Below are 21,780 nucleotides of genomic sequence, written 5' to 3'. Positions count from 1 at the left end.
AGAAAATTGCCATTCTGCTTTGGTTCCAATCTCGACGTGTTCGCATTTGTTTTTTTTTTTTTTTTTAATCGAACGCACTTTATCGGAGACGAATCGAGCATTGCACTCGGGTTGTAATTGTTGGTTCAATGATTTAGCAATGTGTTGAGTATATTAGCGTGATCGTGAGTATGTTAGCGATGCCGTTAGTAGTAGTGTTATTTCTGAGTATGAACAAGCGGAAGCGTGTCTTTCGCAATGCATTCTTGGAAGAAGATTGCACGCGAGAAGACGTGTTGTTAAAGTACGCGTAGATTCTTTCTGACGAAGAAATAAACGAAAAGTCTGGAAACAATTGTCAATGTTTTGCTCAGTGTTCCATACGAAATTTCGTTAGGATAGATTAACGTTAGTGTGTAGAGATTTAGTTTACGATGAGAACGGAACGATAGGACGTGACGATCGAGCGTAAATGTAATTACTCGTGACATCGTTAAACGCATCTCGGCAATTGTGTTAAGCGGAAGGTATACAGTCCTTCGGTTGGGGACAAATATCTCTGAGTGATGTGCAGGATTGGACGAAAAGACGCTCATTAGGGATGAATCGTTAGTAAATACCTTTCTTTTGTCGTCGGTATCGGTGTAATCTGTGCAAGTGACGGTAATCCGGTGGTTCATCCCCCGAGTCACTTCCGGCTGATCCGCTGCTCGATGTCGCCGAAGAACTTTCGCTGCTTGCTAGCATCACGTCTAAAAGATTGGCTCTTGCCTGGAGAAACGTTAATATTTATTCATTCTTAAAGAAATAACAGTGTCGTGTCCGATTACTTTCGTATCCGTTGCGCGCAATTCCTCGCACTCGCCCCTCGTATTAGACCGCGTCTCGAAGTTTCGATCGAACTCGGATCTATGGTCGAATCGAATTCAACTGGCCGCTCAAGGTCACTTTGAAACGAGTTCCAGCTACACGCTGCTACGTTTCATCGCGATCCGTTATGCAAGCTCAAAGAGCATACGTCAATTTGCGCGGAGAAGTAGAACGGTTTGCTCGGTCGAAGGATCGATCGGGGATAATCTCTCGGTGTATAGTTAGCGGTCGGTTGATCTTGTTTCGAGCATAGCGATCCATGATCGAACTCTTCCGCGTGACTTACTTTTGGGTCGGTGAAGTCAATGTCTCGTTCAACGTGAACCCATCCAGTTGGACAGCAGCAAGCGAGATCTAATTTTTCGAGCGGCAATTGGGTGTCTTGATTGTGGGTGTTCTCCTCGCCTTTTCTGATCATTCGGTTCAGTTCGTCTATGACGTCTTTCGACGTGGCGCGTTCGTGGAAGCTCAGCGATCGATCCCTACCTTCGATCAGTAGAGGCGCTCTCGCTGGACTGACCTGATAAGGATGAACTACGTTTATCTGGTAACCGAGACCCACGCGTAAAAGCACACGGAGAGAAAAGTGTTTCTTTTGCTTCGGTTTCGATCTCGGATTTTTTTAAAACGAAACTCACAACCGTGCTCGGCGTGGACGAAGTGGCCGCCTCCTCGTCTTCCTCGGGTACCGCGCCTAACTCGGATGGCGCGACAGTGGTGTAAGAGACACCACCGTTGCAAGCCACCGCGCTGATTATTCTTTCCTCGGGCGCCAGAAAGGGTACGGTTATCTGATCCAGCAAATCGTCGTTACTGCTCGTTTCGACGATGTTTTCCGCGTCAGTGTTCTCCTGGTCGACGGATGTCTCCATTTCGGTGCACAGTGCCTCCGTTCCGCACTCCTCTTTATTCTCAGCTTCCTCTGGAACTATTCGCGCGAAATTAAACGCCAATCACCGCCTTCGACTCTCGTCGCCGATAAAATCTCCAAGTCCGACGAACACTTGGCATTACCGTCAACGAACGTTACTTTCGTAGCGTTCGTTGCTCCCGTTGGTCGTCGTGGACACCGTGGTTTTTACGAATACACCGTTTCTTTTACCAATAGAACGTACGCGTTCCCGATCGTTCGTAAACTACCAGAGAGAAACTAAAAAAAAACTAAAATTACGTCCCCCATCGGTGGATTCCGCTCGAGGCATCGTTCTTTGTTCTTTTCGATGTCTTTCTCGAACGACTAACTTTGCGCATTTTATATTTTCTCACGTTGCAACGAACACTTGATACAATATTTAACGGATATATTAAGGGAGAAGTGTTCGGTAAATTGAACGATACAGGTGTGTTTTCGGGCTACTTTTCTCACGTGATCGGTATATTCGTTCCCCCTCTCCCCGCTCTTCCCTATTTGTTCGACGATGGGCACACTCCGCGTCCATTTAACGATGGACCGAGAAACGAACCTTCCGATGCGAGAGGCGCGTTGTTGTGCTCCAGAAGATTGTTCGGTAGCTCCGCTAAATACATTTGCTGTTCGGCGATAAAGGATAGGACACTTTGGAGGGCTTGCTCCCTGTCGGGTGGTGGTCTTCCGCTTCTCGACGAGGTGCTGGCCAAGCTCTTCGTGCTCTCGAACTTCACCAGCCGGTAGAAGTCTCTGGTGAAGTCGGTGCCGATCGATGGAGAATCCGGATCGTCGCTGCAGCCGGACAACGCAGCTGACGATCGTTTGCTGGAATTCTCGAGAGCTCCCTCCTCGCTGCTCCAGGATGCACCAGGACTTGTAGCGTAAGGCCACGATCCAGTCGCTCGGGCGTCCATCAGAAGAGCAACCTGCCCGGTGAAACAAACATCCGCGAGTAAGGACACAGGTGGAAGAATGATTTCACAGAATGATTTTTAACCGCCGTAGAATTTATCACAGGATGTCTACGAGGAAGTTTCTATTTTGGGGGATCGCAAGAATGAGTGAGAACTATCTTCGGGAATTATCTCGAGTAACGGAATAAGTATTTAGTAATTTATTGTACCGTGACAAAAATGAAAACTTACGAAAGAGAGAGAGAGTACTGGAGAAAAGTACGAAGAGGAACGATTGAACGAAATAATTCGGTTACCGGTAACGTTCTCTTTAATTATCGTTCCTCGAGTTTGTTCACTCTTCTTGAACTTCTCCGTCTTCGTTTCGCAAGGTTTCATTTTTATTCAATTTTAGAAACACATCGACGAAACGTTGTTTGATAAATAATTACATTGTCTCGCGTAACCGGAAAGAGCGAATATTCCGTACGATTTCGATCGCGCAGGTGATGTTTCGTTTATCCGAAGAACACGTCGACGACATTGAGATCTAAAGGAAAACGACCCCGATGATGCACAGAGTCGTCGAACACGATATTTATTCTTCGAAGATCTAGCCAATAATCGCGGCGCAAGTATTGAAAAATATTTCTCGTGGAAACAATGCCTAAGCGTTCTTATTATATTCCGTCGCATCGCTCGTACCAATTCTCCTCCTGTTCTGTCAGCGAGATAACTGGCATCGTTCCATAAGCATTCGTTCGCGTCCTCTTCCAATTCCAGAGGATTATGCTCCTTGATTGCTGGGAGAGCGGGGGTGGCGGTGGGAGCGGGTTCCTTCCATACCGTGGATTCATTTTGAACAAGGTCCTCGGTGGACAACGAGAAACTCCAATCTTCCAGTTCTGCTCTGTCGTATTCCAACTCGAGGAGATCTCGATGTTGTTGAGCACTTCTGCTGTCGTCCAACCTGAAATTTATCTCGTCGTTTAATCGCCGTCGCGTTCCGTCGCCGTCTTCCATTAAATTCAACGTACGAACAATTATCCTCTCGAGATACGTTTCATTCGACGCGTCCAATTCGTGCCGATCGTCCCGCGTGAAGATGCAAATCGAAACGAAGACGACGGGAACGGTTACGAACATTCGTAAATAATTCAAAGTTACGCCCGCGAAGATATCGGATAAGAGGAGGCTCGCTCGCGTTTGCGATAAACGTTGCTCGCGGATCGTGGAATAGACGGTGAACGCGTAAACATGAAGCGTTTCGATGCGATCGGAGAATATCGTAAAGTAACGAGACGATACTCTCTAATTGTTATCAACGATGAATATATCTGGAAGGTACCTGAGCCATTGTTGCACGTACTCGGCATCCCAACCCTCCTCCTCGACGAGCAGGAGCGACGACGATCCCATGGGGCTGGGTAGCTTGTACGGTGTAAAATTGGTCGTTGTGGTCAGCTTCAGGCACAGATGACTGTCAGAGAAGCTGCGCATCACGTGCTGATACGGCAGCAAATCTTTGGTCGGCGGGTAGCTGTGACGCGGATTTATTCCCACGGTGAGATTCAGTGGCAAGAAGAGGACATCCGGATCCCCGGCGTCAAGGGCGACCAGTCGCGCGTCCGGGGAAACATCCGCCTCGGTCTCGTCGGTAGCTTCCTTCAGATCCTCCAACCCTCGGGAGGGTTCTTGTCGTGCACCCTCGCCTTGAACGTCGCTGGACATCGTCGAGTAACCCTCGTCCCTGTTCCCGCTCTCCGGGCTCTCGCTGCCCTCCTCCTCGGATGGTTTTTGAGCTGAATTGCACGTTTTCAAACAACAACGATGTTACGCGATCGAGAACGATTCAAAGCGACGATGATCTTCCCACCAATCGGCTGTACTAACCCTTTCGCCGCGCGTTTAAATTTTCGGGCTACGAGTGTGATTATCGACCGGAGAAAAAATAATTATTTTTTTAACTAGACCCCCGAGAAAGACGTTTAAAAAGTAAACGACATCGAAGAATATTTCCGAGCATCGTGGTACAAGGGAATATATTGGGTCGTTTGGAAAGTGATATCGTTTTCCAAAATGGAGAATGTATAATTTAATAAAATGTAGATACACTCTAAAAGAATCGTGTTTCATTTTTTTCGCAAAAAAAAAAAGAAAACGAAACGACATTCCGAACAACCTAATATTTTAGCTATGCTATTTGAATTACGTTAGTCAGTTAGTACAGAAATTTTGATACCGTCTCCCCCTGTTTTTGATCGTCGAAAGAGGAATTTAGTTCTCGCGAGAGAGATCTATCTTTACTGGAAAAATAACGACGTTCGATTCGAATAATTTGAAGACCAAGTTACGATACTCTTCTTTCGTGACAACAAGCGTACCCAAGGGTCTGTTTCTTCGACACTTCGTAGCCGCCATCACGGGTATTTGTAAATTGAGAGAACGAGGCCTGGACAAAGGGACCCAAGCCGGATCCAATCCGAGGGCAGCCACCACGGCTGCCGGTCCAGCTTCGAGGATACCCTGAATCAACTCTGTTGGACTTCCGGGACTTGCAGCTTGAGCCAACAGTCCCGAGAGCGCTCGATTTTGCGCTTCGAGCTCGCGGATACGCCTCTGAAGCGCACCGATTTCTTCCCTCAGACCCTGCGTACGGGAGAAACGGAAAAAACAATTAGTAATGCTCGTCTCTACGATTCAATTTGAACGAGACAGAAAGCGCGTTAGCGGACAAAGAACGAGGACCGGAGATTCTTCACGCTGGAGATCGGCGGTGATCCTTCTACACGCGCAAGCATTTGTCATACGCAAGGTTTGCGCTAACGCTACTCGAATATACAGTGTGTTGCAAAACATGTGGGCGTAACTTTGGAGTCCGTGACAGTCGCAAGTCGATCGTACTCGTAAGCAGAGCATTACCAGAACGTTGATATTGTAAATATCAATTTACAGAATTTACTTGGTAACGAGTAACTTCGTAAACTGTGTTGATTTCTTTTATAGCATTTCACGTGGTCGTTTAAATTATATTTTTCTAACTTTGTGTGAAATTCTACGCCGTAAGAATAAGCTTCAGTACTTGTAACTGAACATGTGTTATTTATGCCTCGAGGGAATCAAGATACGCTGTAAAATGTAGAAAGTATAGGCTTTTAAAGTAAAGTGAACATTACAGTGACCAACGCTTGAAAACCTTTCAATTGTGTTAGAATAGCGGTCTCTAAAGTGGTACTGAACCGAGAAAGAAGATCGTATCTGGTACATGCTTGTACGAACTTTCTTTTTTTATTTTAACGCGCCTCTGAAGTTACGCTCACACGTTTGGTATACCCTGTATATTGCGCTAAAACTAAAATGACGGAGAAACGAATAGATCACGAGTAGCAGAGAGACGCGAAATGTTTTAGTAACGTTCGAGTCGAAACTTTTATCGCTCGATAAATTACCGAGCATTAATCGGAACCGCTTTGCAATTTTTGAAATTTTTTGTTTCTTTCTTTTTTTCTACGCGCGAAAGAAGCTCTTACAATTGGGTATCTGATCCTAGTTTTGTACAAAATGTATGGACATTTTATATAAATATACAATAAAAAATTTAAACAGTTCTATTTCGCTGAAAGTTAATTATTCGATTGATGTATGCGTTTCGCTCGATCGTTTGCAGCCTTGCAACTTTGCAGCTCAGCAGATGCGGATGGATCGGGAAGGAACGACAGGGTGAATTCTGAGCAGACGGATCGGACGGGTACGATTAAACAATTTCTACACACACGAACAAACATAAATTAAGCGTGGTTACAATTACGCATCGGTGAAAATTTCAACGATCAGCGAACAGAATTAACGAACACGTAGCTCGCGAATGAAGCATAATTTTGTTACGTTTACAAAAAATATGGAAAGGTTTAAGTGATTTCGGATATCGCGTATTCTTGACGCTTAGCGATGAAAATAACGAGAAATAAAACAGAAGAAGAAGAAGAGGAGGAGTGTAAAGGTAGTGTTAGAGTAGAGATTTTACAGACCGAAATACGGAGGAAGTGTAAGAGTGAAAGACGAGTCGAGGACGTGGTAACGAGAGCATAGCAATGAACCTTTTGGGATAGAAGGGCGCGGACCACCTGGTTGGCGACGTCGTCCAGGCACCGCTCGTACTGGCGACGCTGAGCGTCGGCGTCCCGCGCCAAGGCGGCGTGTTCCGTTTCCAAGGTCGCCAGACGCGCCACCAGTGCAGCGTGCACTTCACCAGCGCATGCAGCCTCCAAACCGCGCAGCTGACCCCTCATCGACTCGTTCTCCAGTTGCAGCTTCGAGATCTGTGCCTGGTACTGATGCACGCGTGCCTGTTTGTCAATTGAAAGAAACCACTTACTGGATTACTTATGTCGAAATTGAAAAAAAATTCTCTTCAAACTTGCTTCTCGCGAGTGCTGGTAAAATCATCGCGAGACGTGTCGTTCGACGATGATTTTCCTCACTCGGAGGCCGCGTATCGTTCCTTAATGATAATTTTCACCGATTCTATTTCACGTTCGCAAGATCCGATTAATCGTCGTCGAGACTTTCCCGACCATTTCCTCGGATCAATTAGTTCCCCTTGAGCAGCACTTCGCGGACCCGAGACGATACTCGAGCGACTTATCTTTCCTTGTCGTTTCCCTCCGCGAAACGACTTGTTCGCGATGGGGTGTACTCGAACGTCGTTCCACGGTGTCCTGTAATTTCTGAAACCGGTTTCAAGGGTCGTGCGTCCAAAAACAATGAAAAACGAGAACCCCACGCGGAACCCTGTAGTGTTCGGTCCCTCTGGTTCGGATCGGTCGACTCCTTCGTCGATTCGTTGCACTTCCTTGCAAGAGTTCGCTGCAGCCCGTAGCGCGGAGTTAATAACACGAACGGCCGTTATTAGCAGAAAGGCGTTTAACGTTAAATTAGGGCTGCGGAGACCTGTCGGAGACAGGGGTGCTAATAGAGGGTGCGTGTGTCTGATTTATAACAGTCGTGCCAGCCAGGCGGCCCTTGCTAATGTCTACACCCCCTTCTTCCGAAACTGAAGGGAGACCAACGATTTTCTGTCATCCTGCACGGGGAAAAATAAAAATACAAACTGGCCGCTTCTTGGAATTCTTCCCGCGGCACGTCCGACTCCTTGAGATCTCTCTCTCGCTCTCGTGAGCACGTTCTCTTGTTTTCTCTCTCTCTGTCTCTCCTTCAGCGTACGCACGAGTCGCTCGTGGTAATTTATCGTCACCGACGGAAGACAGACTGTCGCTTCTGCGCTTCTAAATTGCACGCATCGGCGTCGTGAAATTTCTAATCTAATTTTGAAGCGGCGTCACCGCGACGAGTAACGACTCGAGGAAGGCGCGTTTGCAACGGGGAGACCGTGTCACCTCGAAGTACATCGAAGTACGGAGAATGTAGTCACTTGGATTTCAGGGGGAGCGCAGACGACAAATAACGCGCGGGGTTAAAAGTCAGGAACGCGTACTCGGAACTGGAAATAATTCCTTGCTCGATAACTTTCGTCGTTCGATACGAAATCGAGATATTAGGTTCGTTGTTTTATTCTTCCAAAGACCGGAAAACACTGTACTTCACTTTGTACGATGTTTCGTGTAGATCTGTCGACTCGTTCGTATATTTACGGTTGGTCAAAGTTGAAGCGTAGTATTTTTCGTTACAATGGAAACAGGGACAAAACTTATCGAACAATCCACAAAACGGCGTTACTTTGTCCTTTCTCGATTTAAACAATTTTCCAAGAACGACATTGCCCGATCCGAAATCGTTTCCTACAATCAAAGGGACTTTATTATCCAGAATATAATCATCTGGACCGAATAGGCAACGAGTAAATAATTTATTTTCCCTGTTCTTCGTTCTCGATTCTAATCGTCGATTTTCTATCGCGTTGTTCGACGATCGAACCCAGATCTAACCAATGCAATGATACAAGTAACCGATTCATTCTCCCTATTTTTTTTAACGATCTTCGAATCTAACCCAAATCTAATGATTTCCTATCACGTTGTTCGACGACCTAACGCAGATCCACTTACCGTGATCGCAATAATACAAGTAACCGATTCATTCTCTCAATTTTTCAACGATCTTCGAATCGAAAACGCATCTAACCCAAACCTAATCGTCGACTTCCTATCACGTTGCTCGACCGCTGAGCATACGCCACGTTCGTACATTCGATCGCGAAAGATCAATTACTCCCCCGTTCTCTGTACAGCTGTTGGTTCCAGGATTATCGAACGCGGCGTCGAAATAACTTCTGGACGGAAGATCGGCAGCCATCGAGACCGTTGGGCGTTACGAGGGGTCTGGGTTTCGAAAGTAAAATCGAACAGCTACAGAGGAACACTTGCAGGCGTGCCTCGCTTCCTCGTAGCCGATAGAGGGATTTTCAGGGGTCTGGCATCGGTGGGGCGGCCGACATTGAACCAGGGGATCGAGTGACGATCGATAATAAACGGTATTTCGTGGGGCAGTGATGCACACCCCTCGTCTCTGAATCTACGACTCTTTTAGAAGCAAACCGGCCGTGAACGAGATAGTGCGTACATTCTAAGGGTTCCCAGTAAACGCTCGCGAGCGTTTACTGTTCTCCCTTTTCATTGCACCGGCGGTGGCTGCGTTACTTTGTTAAGTCAGGAATATTGGCCGTTGGCAAATACATGGCGAAAGTAACGTCGGTTATTGCGCACGGGTCCAAAATTGTTGAATTTATCGGGAACGGGTGTCTATACGCGACTCCATCTTGTGTACGCAAACGCGCGCGTGTACACACCAAAAAGAACCACCTTCCTCTTTATTATATTTTATACCACAATTGTACGAAGATACGCTTCTCTTGTTTCACTGGAAATCACTGTCCACCGAATCGATCGCTCTTTAACGTATTTAGTAACGTAATTATTCGGTGTATATTAGTCTATCACTGTCCATTGCTATAAAAATATCGGTGGAGGATTACCTTTGTCAATTAGTACGAGGAAATAATGCACGAATCGTTTTCAACGAGCAAGAACAGGTACTTTCACTTTTCAACCGAGAAAACACACTCGAGTCGCATTATTTCCGCTCGGTGGCGATGGGTGACGATTGTTCTGTTTGTTTCGACTGTAGTATCTTTTTCACTACGGACGACTTTGACGTTAAACGAATACGGACAAACTTTTTCACGGATGCACAAGATCGTGGTGTAGGTATACCAGGTCCTTGTGCCTAACTCTTTAACTACGATCGACGCCTATAGGCGTGCGTTGATCCCCAATGAGCGATCAGTGTACGCGTGTGCAATATCTGAGAAAGTTTTCCGTGTTACGTCAAAATCGTTCATAGTAAAGGGTACTACGATACGTCGACAGTGGAAACAAATAAAACAATCGTCACCCGTTGCCATCGAGCGGAAATAATGCGACTCGAGTGCGTTTTCTCGGCTGAAAAGTGAAGGTATCTGTTCTTGCTCGTCGAAAATGACGTACTGCTTTCTCATACTAATCGACAAACGTGATTCCACACCGATACTTTTGTAATGATCCTCTATCTGTCGAAAAGTAATTCTACGTCGATACTTTTGTAACTATCCCCTGTCTGTCGCAACAGTCGCGATTACGGAAAGATAATATTGGTTTGTTCGGAAAGTGATTCTCATCGAGTCACACTATACACTGTATCTATAATTTCGTTCAAATTTTCGGGGTCGTGTCGTATCTATTGTCCGGAAATCCGAAAGTACAATTACTCGAACGAATTCGTAGTATCGTAATAAATAAAAAAATAAAGCTAAAGCATAGCGTAGGTTTAGGAAAGCGTAGCTTTAAGAGAACGCATTGGGTCGTTCGGAAAGTAATTACGTTCTCCAAAATGGAGAATATATAATTTCATAAAATGTTTGTACACTCTAAAAAAAATCGTGTTTCATCTTCACCAAAAAGAAAAAAAAAACGAGACGACTTTCCGAACGACCCAATACAATCCGGGTGAGACGATGGGTCGAGAAAGACCCGAGGAACCAAGGTCAAAGATAGCCTTGACCGATACTGGGAATACCTAGGAATTAATTGGCTCGAGTCCGGGAGCGAGTCGAACTCACCGGGATAAGCTACCCTTTCCGTGCGTTCTATCGGGTGTCAAGCGTTGAAGAGAAGTGGATCACTCGAGTAGTTAATTGAAACGCCAAAAACCCGAACGAGGCGGTACCATCGCGACGATATCGGCCGGTGGCCAGGTAGATGCGTTCTACACGCGTACGCGTTTAATTCCCGTCCACTCGACGCGTTTTTCCGCGTACTTCGAGTTCCGCGCTCTTGGTTCGAAAGTATCGGACAAGGGCGTAGGGCGGGGACGTAAATAAATTGCATTACGTGCACGCGAGCTGGCCGCGGTACGTACGGCTGGCAAGATCGGTCCAGCTTTGTGCCGCTGCCAGGAACAATCGTGCACGACAACTCGGAGTGAAATACAATAACGGGTCGTTGGCCCGTACGAGGACGGTTGTTATTGGACGTAGGGGTGGAGACCTTTTTGCCCGAGTGTCATCGCTTCCGTGGACGAAAGAAAGAAAAATAGAAAAATAGTAAACGATATAAAATAAAAAGAAACAGTAAAGACCGCGACGACAAACCGAACGAACTATTCGATCGACTCGGTGGTAGCGAACGAGAGTCCCTCTTCGTTATCTGGTCGTGCTTATCGATGAACGTCAACGCGGGGATCCCATATTTTGTCGTCGTCTACCTTCTTCTTCCTCCCCTGTGCTGGAGAGGGACAGATTAAAATCGGATCAGCCACTCGAACGAATATAAAGTTAAGGAGGATTGACTCGCGGATCCGAATCGTGGAATTGAAATCGCGGATCTTTCACCAGGGGGATTCCATCGACGGTGAGCAAGCACTGTGTAACGCAAAATTCGTCCAATTATCGAACGGTTGAAATCTTACGGAAGTTTTAATTGTAAGTTATAACCGACGTTGGGGTACCCATCGAGAAAGAAGCTGGGTGTAGAAGATTCGGTGTATTTCTTTGTATCGTTGTGTCTCTCTTGTGATTTCGAAGTTCGAGAAAGGAATTGAACCGACGAATGGGAGAGAACTAAGGCTGTATCGAAGTAGACGTTGTTTGTAGCTTCATCGAAACCTTTGCGTATTATCTACGAGGTTTAGGATTCGATAAAAGTTTGAACTGTCGAGAAAAGAATTTTATTCCTCTTTGGCACTCAACGTGGTCTTCTTCTGGATCTCCCGAGTGGTACGGGGTCGATGAAAGATCGAACTCTCGAGGAAACAACTTTACTTCTTCTCAGTCTTCAATGTGCCCTTCTAGAGTTGTGCATCGAGTGGTCAGATGTTGGTAAAAAAATTAAACTCTCGAGAAAGCAACTTTGTTCCTTCTCAATTCTCGACGTGGTTTTCTTCTAGATCCATCGAATGGCACGAGATCGATGAACAATCGAACTTTTGTAAAAACGATTCTACTTCTTCTTGGTCTTCAACGTAGCCTCCTTCTAGAATTGTGCATCGAGTGGTCCCGATGTTGGTAAAAAAATTAAACTCTCGAGAAAGCAACTTTGTTCCTTCTCAATTCTCGACGTGGTTTTCTTCCAGATCCACCGAGTAGCACGAGATCGATGAACAATCGAACTTTCGTAAAAACGATTCTACTTCTTCTTGGTCTTCAGCGTAGCCTCCTTCTAGAATTGTGCATCGAGTGGTCCCGATGTTGGTAAAAAAATTAAACTCTCGAGAAAGCAACTTTGTTATTTCTCAATTCTCGACGCGGTTTTCTTCTAGATCCATCGAGTGGCACGGTCGTAAAGCTTGCTCGAATTCCTTCGTAGAAATCAGATGCTGGAATATCACGAAGCTCGCGCGTTACATCGATCCGAGTGTCTTGAACGAAGTCGTAACGACGCCCCCTCGAGCGAGATTGCAACATAGGAAACGGAAAATAGTCCGCGGGTGCCAAATCCGATAAACAACCAGGGGGTTCTTGACAATTGTAACACTTTTCTTCGTAAGAAATTCCTTAACCCTTTAACTGGTCTCGGCGTTTATAGGCGTTCGGTCGATCGTGCGCGGTAAACGTTTATGGGTGTTCAGCGTGTATATAGGGTGTTCTTGAAAGTTCGTGCCAAACTTCGGAGGTACGTAACACTCGTCGAAGCGAAAAACGTGTACGCGTTGCGTTTTCTTTGTTCGACTTGCAAACATACGCGTAGTAGTTTCGTGCGTTGTTGAAAGCTCGTGGTACAAAATAATTTGTAACTCCGAAACGAAGGAATATATTGAGACTTGTGTTTATTACCCCCTTTTTTGGGGGTATTACTTACCCCTAATGTTTGAAGCTACACTTTTAGGAACACCCTGTATATGATCAATACGCGAGGTCTTTCGCAGCCAGCGTGCGTTTTCAATCGTCGATGTTCCAATCCGAGACAACGCGGTATTTCGATATCACGTAATATGTAAAAAGACTCGGATTGAAACGAGTAACTCGAAGTAATCTTGCGTTGTAAATGCTTTAAACAGATCGCGCGTTATACGAAACAATAGTGCGTATTATTGCGTATTCGTTACGCAATGGAAATATATATAAGAACAGCTCGATTTTTTTCGAGCTACTCGTTTCATTTCGAACTGCTCGATTCTTTCGAGCTACTCGGTACTTCGTGTTTCTTTCCACTGTTCGAATCGAGTGCAACTCGGTTCGTTTTATTCGAATGTTCGAACACTCCCACCGAATCGATGCTGGTTCGTCTCGCGAACAGGGAAGCTTACCTCGTAAGAAAGTGTGAGCGCAGTTTTCTCTTGCTTCAGCTGTTCAGCCCTGTGCTTGTGTTGCAGCAGCCCCCGTGACGACTCCTCCATCCTGTAACAAATCGAATCCGCTTGAAGGAGCAGTCCAATTTTAATTCTCGTCGGAAAGATTCTAATTGAACGACCCGCACCCCGATCTCTTTTGCCTCTTTACAAGAACGGAACCGTTGTTACGTGCGTTTCGATTGCTTTCAGCGTGCCAATTCTACCGCGAAATATTAATGCTTCGGGTTCGGATCGTTCCTGTCTTTCCAAAGTGTTCGTCGACGAAGAATTTGGAAAAATATTTACGACCAACGATGCGTTCTTAATTGGAGAGTAAAGGAGGGACCGCAAGAAAGTCTTTCGTCGTGGATTCGCGCACGTGGACCGTATTAAAAGAGAGAAAAGCAGTACACGTTGCACCGAATGTTTTTAAAACGGACGATCACAGCTGGGCGAACACAAGTAGCTGTAATTTCGAGGACAGTTGCGACTAGTAGATTTATACCCGAGATGGGTGGAACGAGCCACCGAAGTTTGACCATCTGTTGTAGACACACCGCGTCTATTAACCGTGAACTACCAGCTCGTACGTAAGCTTCCTCGTGATCTTGTAAACGCTGAACCAATGTTACTAAATTCGAGCGAACTGGATTTCTTGTTATCGATCGCTCGGGTAAATTATTCCAAGGCAAGGGAAGTAAACGTATGGAACGATTGATCATTTTACGAACGAAATTAGTTCGAAACAACGTACAGATTTTAACGTGAAAACGATTGCGACGTGATGCAAAATTCAATCGTGTATCTTAAAGCGTGGAACGTGTAATTCTGCGTCGAAATTTTTACAATAGAAACAAAGGTCGGACGAAGAGAAGCTGCGGAATGATTCTAAAGCCTTTGGTGTTTGTCGCGAACTAAGAGTATCGCGTTCGATCGTTATGCGTTCCGAGTATTCGTGCCGCGCGAGTTGAGAATAATCTTCGACGAGAGTAGGAAATAAAATACGGTGACGAGACAACCCTCGTAAATTTTGACCGTTCGTGATAAAACCACCCCTTAATATTACCGTAACACGCTGGAGAACGTTTTAGGGTGAATAAAAGGCGAAAATCGGGAATTTCGACGTAGAGGCACAAGTGGAACTCGCCGGGGGGTTAGCGACCATGTGTTTGCGTACGCGCGGAGAATTTTCCGGAGGTGATACAAACGCAAAACGTCCGTGACACGAAGAAGGAATCTTCCGGAGATGATACAAACGCAAACGTCCGTGGCGCGTAAAAGGAAGCGGAAGAAAGTGACAAAGTTTCGCCATCGATTCCAGATGCACCCCCTCGTTTTCGCTTAACTCTTTGGACTCGAGAGGAGACGCTCGATCGATACCTAATTCAGTGTACTATTGGTTGTTCGGAAAGTCATTTCATTTTTTTTTTTTGGTGAAAATGAAACAGGATTTTTTAAGAATGTATAAACATTTCATTAAATTATATACTCTCCATTTTGGAAGACGAAATCACTTTCCGAACAACCCAATGTTTCCGATCCGAAAACTTCGTGGTTTGGAATTCAAATTGGAATTTAAATATCACGTTTTTGTAGAATGTGGACGTATGCATGCGACGTATATGAAAATGTTCCATTCCAGATTAATTATACGATTTAAAGGATTTTCTCCAGGTGCTGGTTTCTGGTAGCCAAGGCTTCGAAAAAGCCTCGAGTGCAAAGAGTGAGAAGATGCAAACGTAAAATGACCATAGGGTGAAAATAGAATCTTCCGGGAAAAATAGAAATTTGAAACGTCCGTGGCGCCAAAAACAAATATTCCGGAGAAGGTGCAAACGTAAAATGATCATAGGGTGAAAAAGGAATCTTCCGGAAAAAATACAAACCTAAACCATCCGTGGCGCGAAAAAGGAATGTTCCCTAAAAAAATACAAACTTGAACCATCCGTGGCGCGAAAAAGGAATCTTCCGTGAAAAAATACAAACTTGAAACGTCCGCGGCGCGTAAAAGAAAGTGGAAGAAACTAAGAACGTTCGATGCATCGATTCCAGGAGCATCCTCGTCCCCCGTGACACGATTCCAAACAAGCTAATGATTCGATGTGTACCCAGAGGTTTATCCCCTGACGCGCGTCCCCGTGAAAAAGACTCGCGAGCCCCCGGTTGGTCCCCGGTGATTCGATTATCCGTTTCTTTGGGAAGGCTCGAGCCGATTCGCGCGCGAGTACCGCGACTCGCTGCCTCCGAACGCGACAAATTTTCATCGTGCGCACGCTCCGCGGACTTAATGATCTGATTAGAGATACAAGAGGGTCGCGGAGGAGGGCTGAGATACGAAGCCGATTTAAGCTTTCCCGAGGGAGAAGAACCGAGGGCTGCTTTTCCACGACGCCTGGCAACACCCATTCCGTTGGCCACCCTCACCTCCAACCCCCCACACCCCACCAACCTCCCCTCTGTCCCATCGAGTTTCCTTCTAGTCGTTTCGAGCCAACTTTCGAACTAACTGCGCACTTTTGGGGCAACGTCCAATTGTTTTCTATCGTAGAAGCCATCTGCAGTCGCGCGGAAGGGTTTAATGAAGATTAATTGGCAATTACTTTAGCGGCAGTTGACTGCTATTTCCACGCACCGTTCCCTCGCCGGGGAGACGTTACTCTTCAAATGGGCGCAATTTGTTTTTTAATGGCGCGTACGCGCTCCGCGGTGCCGAATCCACGGCGACGAGGACGCGTGTCTCGTTCGAGCGAGAATACCCGGCATTCTTTCCACGAGGAAACCACCTACCCTTTTCCCCGTCGTTGGTTTCCCAGGGAACTCCGAGTTATCCGTTACTCGAGGGCGCACACACCGTCACGACGGTTTCGAAAAATAGAATTTTCCTTCGCTCCATTTTCACGCGCTTCGAGCGAGCAAAGCCCCGAGACGATCGATCGTAATTCAAAGTTTCAACGGCTAACGATTCCATCGTTTTGGAATATTCTCACTTGATACACCTTAGAAAATGTTATCGATAGTTACGATACTATCGTCCGAAAAGATCCAAACTTCTAATTCGAGCTGTGAAAGAATTTCAAAATTTTACCTATACTTGGACAACTCGAGGCAATGTATCCCTTTAATTACTCTAAACGCAATCGTGATACGTTCGATTAGAATACCTAAGTAATCGAGGAAAGAATCAACAAGGGAGGAATTGCAAAGTTGAAAAGCTTCGTTGGAATTCTCGGAGAAATTGTACAAATCGTGAAACCAGTAAGGCGGAATTCTACGGTCTATTAGCGAAATGAAAAGTAGAAATGTCGCTTTGAACTTTGTAATTACACAGTACCGTGGAAGAATTCCTCTGGAAGAGGCAATGCGTCTTCCGCGCCGATTCCGACTGTTTTTCGCTTAAAACGGCCGGAGTGTGTTCTTAACGTTGGTTCTCCGTTGGCGTCGTCTCATAGAAGATTCATTTGTGTACAGATCGGACGGCGAAAAGAAACTCGACGAATAAGCTGATTGTCCCGGCGAACTTGCTTGTTCAGGTTCGAGGACTGTGTATATTCGAGGAGTTCGAGGACGTTAATCGGCTTAAAACTCCTCTCGTTAAAGTTTCCAGTTTACCTTAACTCTTAATGCGCGTCTAAAACGATTATGAGAGCGGTCTTCGGCAGATCGAAGTGTCCGATCAACCTGAACGGGGGATAAACCGTTCGTCTTTATTAACGTGCCGAGGAGGTGACAACGTTCGGTGCGCGTTCGTTTCTCAGCCCCTTATCGGTCGTCCTTCGTTGCTCGCTCGTCTCATTTGCATCTAGTTTATGCTCGCGAGTATCTTTCGAGAATGGATCTGGTTAGGGCGTTCAGATTACGAAGAGGAACGCGATACAGAGGCGAAATATATCCGTACGGTCTTGATCTTTTCACCGCTGAATTAATCAGCGCGGAGATACCGGTGGGTTCGATTCTTCGATAGGTAAGTATACGCGAAAATCGGACCAAGAAGCGAAGAATTTTACAGAATTGCCTACGAAAACAAAAAGTTTATATTCTTACCCAGTGTTCCGTACGATGATCGTTAATTTAAAAGAAACACAACTTTGGTTATTATTTTTAAAAATTCAAAGATACTTCCAGAAGAGAGAGCGTATAAGAAATATATTCGCGTTGAAAATCTTCTATCTTGCTTTTAGTATTTTTTAGTACTCGAGATAAACGCGTATAGTCGTGTCTAGTTAATTCGTAACGTTGACAACAGTCTTCCCAAAAAATCTGAATTTGATCTTCATCTCCTCGGGATACCCAATCTGCTCAAAGTCGAACGCAACGATTTCGTATCGGAATTCATCACTCGTGTTGCAAGGAACATTTCTCCGCTCGGTATACTTCGATTCTCGAACGTCTAAAAATTTTTACCTCGGATCGAAGGTATCGAAAAATATGTGTCTACCGTGGAGAGAGTTCTCTCCATCGACGATTGTCTTCCGCCCGGTGAAATAATACAGTAACAAAGAAAATCGGACATTTTATCCCCGATAACGTTGCCATAAATCTTTCACGGACGTTTCGATATCTTACTCCTTGTAGAGAATCCTCGCCTCCGCGAATAGAAGACCGCGAGTAATCGCGTCGGTTTTCCAATTTATCGCGAAAGAATTGGCAACGTTTAACAACCACGGACCGCTCGCCTCGTAACAATACATCTTCCCGATCGTTGTTCGTCGTTGAAAAATGCCCGCGATCCGACTCAATTCACCGGGGCCGAGATTAATGGTTTCACCGAGAATGGCTCCTGTCGCCGAAAGAACCGAGGCGAGCACGAAGAAGGGAAAAACGCGAACCTCTTGATCAATTCCACGCGAAACTGCTAACTCGGTCCTGACAATTACCAAGAGACCGATGTATTCGAGTACAATAACTGTTAACATCCACGAAGTTCGCCAAGTCGATTATTCAGCGAGCAGAACTTCGTTTGCGAAGTCGCGATGCTTATTTAACGAATAATTCATTGCGAAACTATTGGGAGCGCGACGGTGATCGGTATTTGAAATCTTACGGTATTCGCCAAGTATTTCTTAATCGAGGTCTGAGAATCTTCACATATATCGTAATTGTACGTTCGGGGTATTTGAACGTGGCATAGAACTCTGAGAGTATTCGAATACGTTGTAGTTGAACGCTTACGGTATTCAAATGTGTCATAGTTGAACTCTCAGAGTGTAGAAACATCGTAGTTGAACCCTCGGTGTATTCGAACGCGTCGTAGTTGAATTCTCAGGGTATTCGAACGTGAAGTGCAATGAAAATCGAGCGGTTTGTTCGTTACGTAACGTCTACGAGACCGAATGCGATCGTGTTGCGAGTAGGTTGCGCAAGGACATTGCTCGGGAAGCTCTCTTTGTTCGAGGAAATCTTGCGACATTGCGTACGACTGGACTCGTTCCCAGAAAAAGTTAATCGATATTTTCCAGTCGTACCCAAGTGCTTGAAAATAGTAGGTTGCTCGATAAGTTTTGTCGCTCGGTAAGAAACGGAGCTATCGGGTCGTTTTATTTCTCCAAAGATGTTACTACTGTGTGACGAACGCGTGCAAAGTTTCACGTAGATCTGTCGACTCGTTCGTGTACTTACACTTGTTCGAAGTTGAAGTATCGTAGTATTTTTTACCATGGAAAAAACGACAAAACTTACCGAACAACCTTGTAGATTCTGGCTGGCAAATATAATCGATCGTGGGATAGGAATGGTAGGTGAAAAAGGTATTGTTAGTATCTATTGTTAGTATCGTTCGGTAAGAAATGGAGCTATTCGGTTCGTGGTTTTATTTCTCTAAGAATGGTATTACTCTTTGATGAATATGTGCAAAGTTTCACGTAGATCTGTCGACTCGTTCGTGTACTTACACTTGTTCAAAGTTGAAGTGTCGTAGTATTTTTTTACAATGGAAAAAACGACAAAACTTACCGAACAACCTTGTAGATTCTGGCTGGCAAATATAATCGATCGCGGGATAGTAATGGTAGGTGAAAAAGGTATTGTTAGTATCGTTCGGTAAGAAATGGAGCTATTCGATTTGTCGTATTATTTCTCTAAGAATGATACTACCGTTTGATGAATATGTGCAAAGTTTCACGTAGATCTGTCGACTCGTTCGTGTACTTACAATTGTTCGAAGTTGAAGTGTCCTAGTATTTTGTTTACAATGGAAAAAACGATAAAAGTTATCGTAACCACCTAGTATAGAGAAATTTTCAACGGCAAAGCGATCATCTCGAAAACGAGCCGACTCTCATCGACGTAGCGTAAACCCAACCGCGCGGCTTTAACAATAACCCTCTGTCGTGGATTACATTTCGCAGGGCAATGCTCTCTCTCTCTCCTCTCCCCAAACCCCTTTAGTCCACGTAGCCGCGTTTTAGGCGCTTTTTGCGCAAAGTGCAGCGGCGAGAGCGATCAGTTTTCCGCAAGCGGACGAGACCGTGCACCACGGGCCAGACCTCGGTGGAATACGAGTTTATGGTCGCCTCGCTAAAGGCTCGACGACGAATTGAATTTCGTTAGCGGTTCTATTTAGAAACACGACGAGATAAACGAACGGCGCGCGTAAAAAGCGTTCAGCGATTTTTCATTGAATTTTCGCGAAAGGGATTAAAAGGAACGGAATGCAATTTTTGACGAGGGAACGAAAGTGATTCCGTATCGATGGAATTCGTTATTGCGTTCGAAATGCGGATAGATTGCGCGGGGTCGTCGATCGAATTGTAAATCCGATCAAACGAAACGTAATTTTCCCATTGGAACGGAAACACGGATCGCAAAACTTTCTTCTTCTCTAAATTCGAAACGTTTCGTGGCGGCTTCACGTGATCGGTACACGACTTTTGCGCGAATTACAATTCTTATTACGAAATTTAGTCAATTTAGAGTTCAATACACGCAGATAATTTTATATCCTCGATGCTTCCACGTAATAATCGTTATGATAACTTTTTCACCAGTCTGGTCAAAATGGCTCCACGTGATCGGCACACGACTTTTGCGCAAATTACAATTTTTATTACAAAATTTGATAGACTTAGAGTTCAATACACGCAGATAATTTTATATCCTCGATGCCTCCACGTAATGATCGTTTCGATAACTTTTTCACCAGTCAAAATGGCTTCACGTGATCGGTACACGACTTCTGCACAAATTACAATTTTTATTAAAAAATTTAGTAGATTTAGAGTTCAATACACGTAAATGACTTTATATTTTCGTTGCTTCCACGTGATAGCTGCACAACTTCTACGCGAATTAAGATTTTTGAATAAAATTTAAATTTCAACGTACGTGGACACTTTTGGGTAAGTTACGTTATTCCCTAGAATTATACAACCGTCCTCGAAAACAATTTCTAAAACCGATCTTACTTTCCCACCGATGGTTACACAACTTCTACGCGAATTAAGATTTTTGAATCAAATTTAAATTTCAATGTACGTGGACACTTTCGGGTAAGTTACGTTATTCCATTGTACAACCATCCACGAAAACAATTTCTAAAAACGAACTTATTCTCCCAGCCGTTAAAGTGGCGCAACCCCTTAAAGTCGAGGCGGTCGAGTTTCCGTCCCCAACGGACACGGGTAGCGGCCGGCCGTTTCACGTGATTTACGGCCGTTGCCGTGCAAACTCGATTATAATGATGCAGGAACACGCCGCGCCGAATTACACGCGGAACCGCGACGCCGGACTTTCATTAAACGATAATCATCTTCCGTGCGCACGCCGGAACGCCCGGAACCCGTGAACAATGCGTCTTTCGCGCATTGTTCCGTCGTTGCAACGCCTTTTATTGCGATTCGGATTCTCGGCTACCACCCGCGGGGAAGCGAGCTCGACGACGCGAACGTTGCGGAAAAGTCAACGCGACGCTCGTAAAGGGGAAACACCGTGAAATTTATTATCAATTCCGTACAAAGACACGGACACTTTTTGCGAGCACAACGTGAAATATTATTAGCGCCGTGTGACGTGACGCGTTTTGTATCGTCGATGCACAGGGTGACTCAACGAGAAATATCGTTCGCCATTATCCGCGATAGATCGTCCATCGATTCGATAGGAAAGAGTGCATTGTATTCGAGCAGGCTCGTCGAACGAACGACTTTCGAATTTGTTAATTAAATTTTTAAACAGATATCGAGACGATCTTACCTTTTTCAACACGACACTGTGTATTTTTTTTAGCGACGCGGGCGATAAAAAGAATCGAACGATCAGCTAGCGATCTTGAGTTTATCTTCCGAAATACGTAGCGTAGTTTAAAAAAACTCGAGG

At 45.2% G+C, this 21,780-nt stretch overlaps 1 protein-coding gene across 11 annotated transcripts in view; it reads right to left on the bottom strand.

The window, feature by feature from the left end:
- LOC143144771 (uncharacterized) overlaps positions 1 to 21,780 on the bottom strand; it is a 460,353-nt gene that overhangs the window by 5,658 nt on the left and 432,915 nt on the right. For 9 of the 11 annotated variants that reach the window (XR_012991512.1, XM_076307527.1, XM_076307530.1 and 6 more), the window contains 9 exons: positions 13,447 to 13,537; positions 6,747 to 6,995; positions 5,034 to 5,298; positions 3,998 to 4,451; positions 3,355 to 3,619; positions 2,313 to 2,682; positions 1,488 to 1,777; positions 1,136 to 1,369; positions 600 to 750 (listed from right to left, as the gene is read on the bottom strand). Coding sequence is in view for 10 of the 11 variants with exons in the window: in XM_076307527.1 (XP_076163642.1) it covers positions 600 to 750; positions 1,136 to 1,369; positions 1,488 to 1,777; positions 2,313 to 2,682; positions 3,355 to 3,619; positions 3,998 to 4,451; positions 5,034 to 5,298; positions 6,747 to 6,995; positions 13,447 to 13,537 (2,369 nt within the window). In the remaining variant the exon portion in view is untranslated. The remainder of the gene's footprint in view (positions 1 to 599; positions 751 to 1,135; positions 1,370 to 1,487; positions 1,778 to 2,312; positions 2,683 to 3,354; positions 3,620 to 3,997; positions 4,452 to 5,033; positions 5,299 to 6,746; positions 6,996 to 13,446; positions 13,538 to 21,780) is intronic. The other 2 variants (XM_076307532.1, XM_076307533.1) reach the window with 2 other exon arrangements.

Source organism: Ptiloglossa arizonensis, chromosome 3 (genome assembly GCF_051014685.1).
Source record: "Ptiloglossa arizonensis isolate GNS036 chromosome 3, iyPtiAriz1_principal, whole genome shotgun sequence".
NCBI lineage: Eukaryota > Metazoa > Arthropoda > Insecta > Hymenoptera > Colletidae > Ptiloglossa > Ptiloglossa arizonensis.
This window is presented reverse-complemented; position numbering and strand designations above follow the sequence as displayed.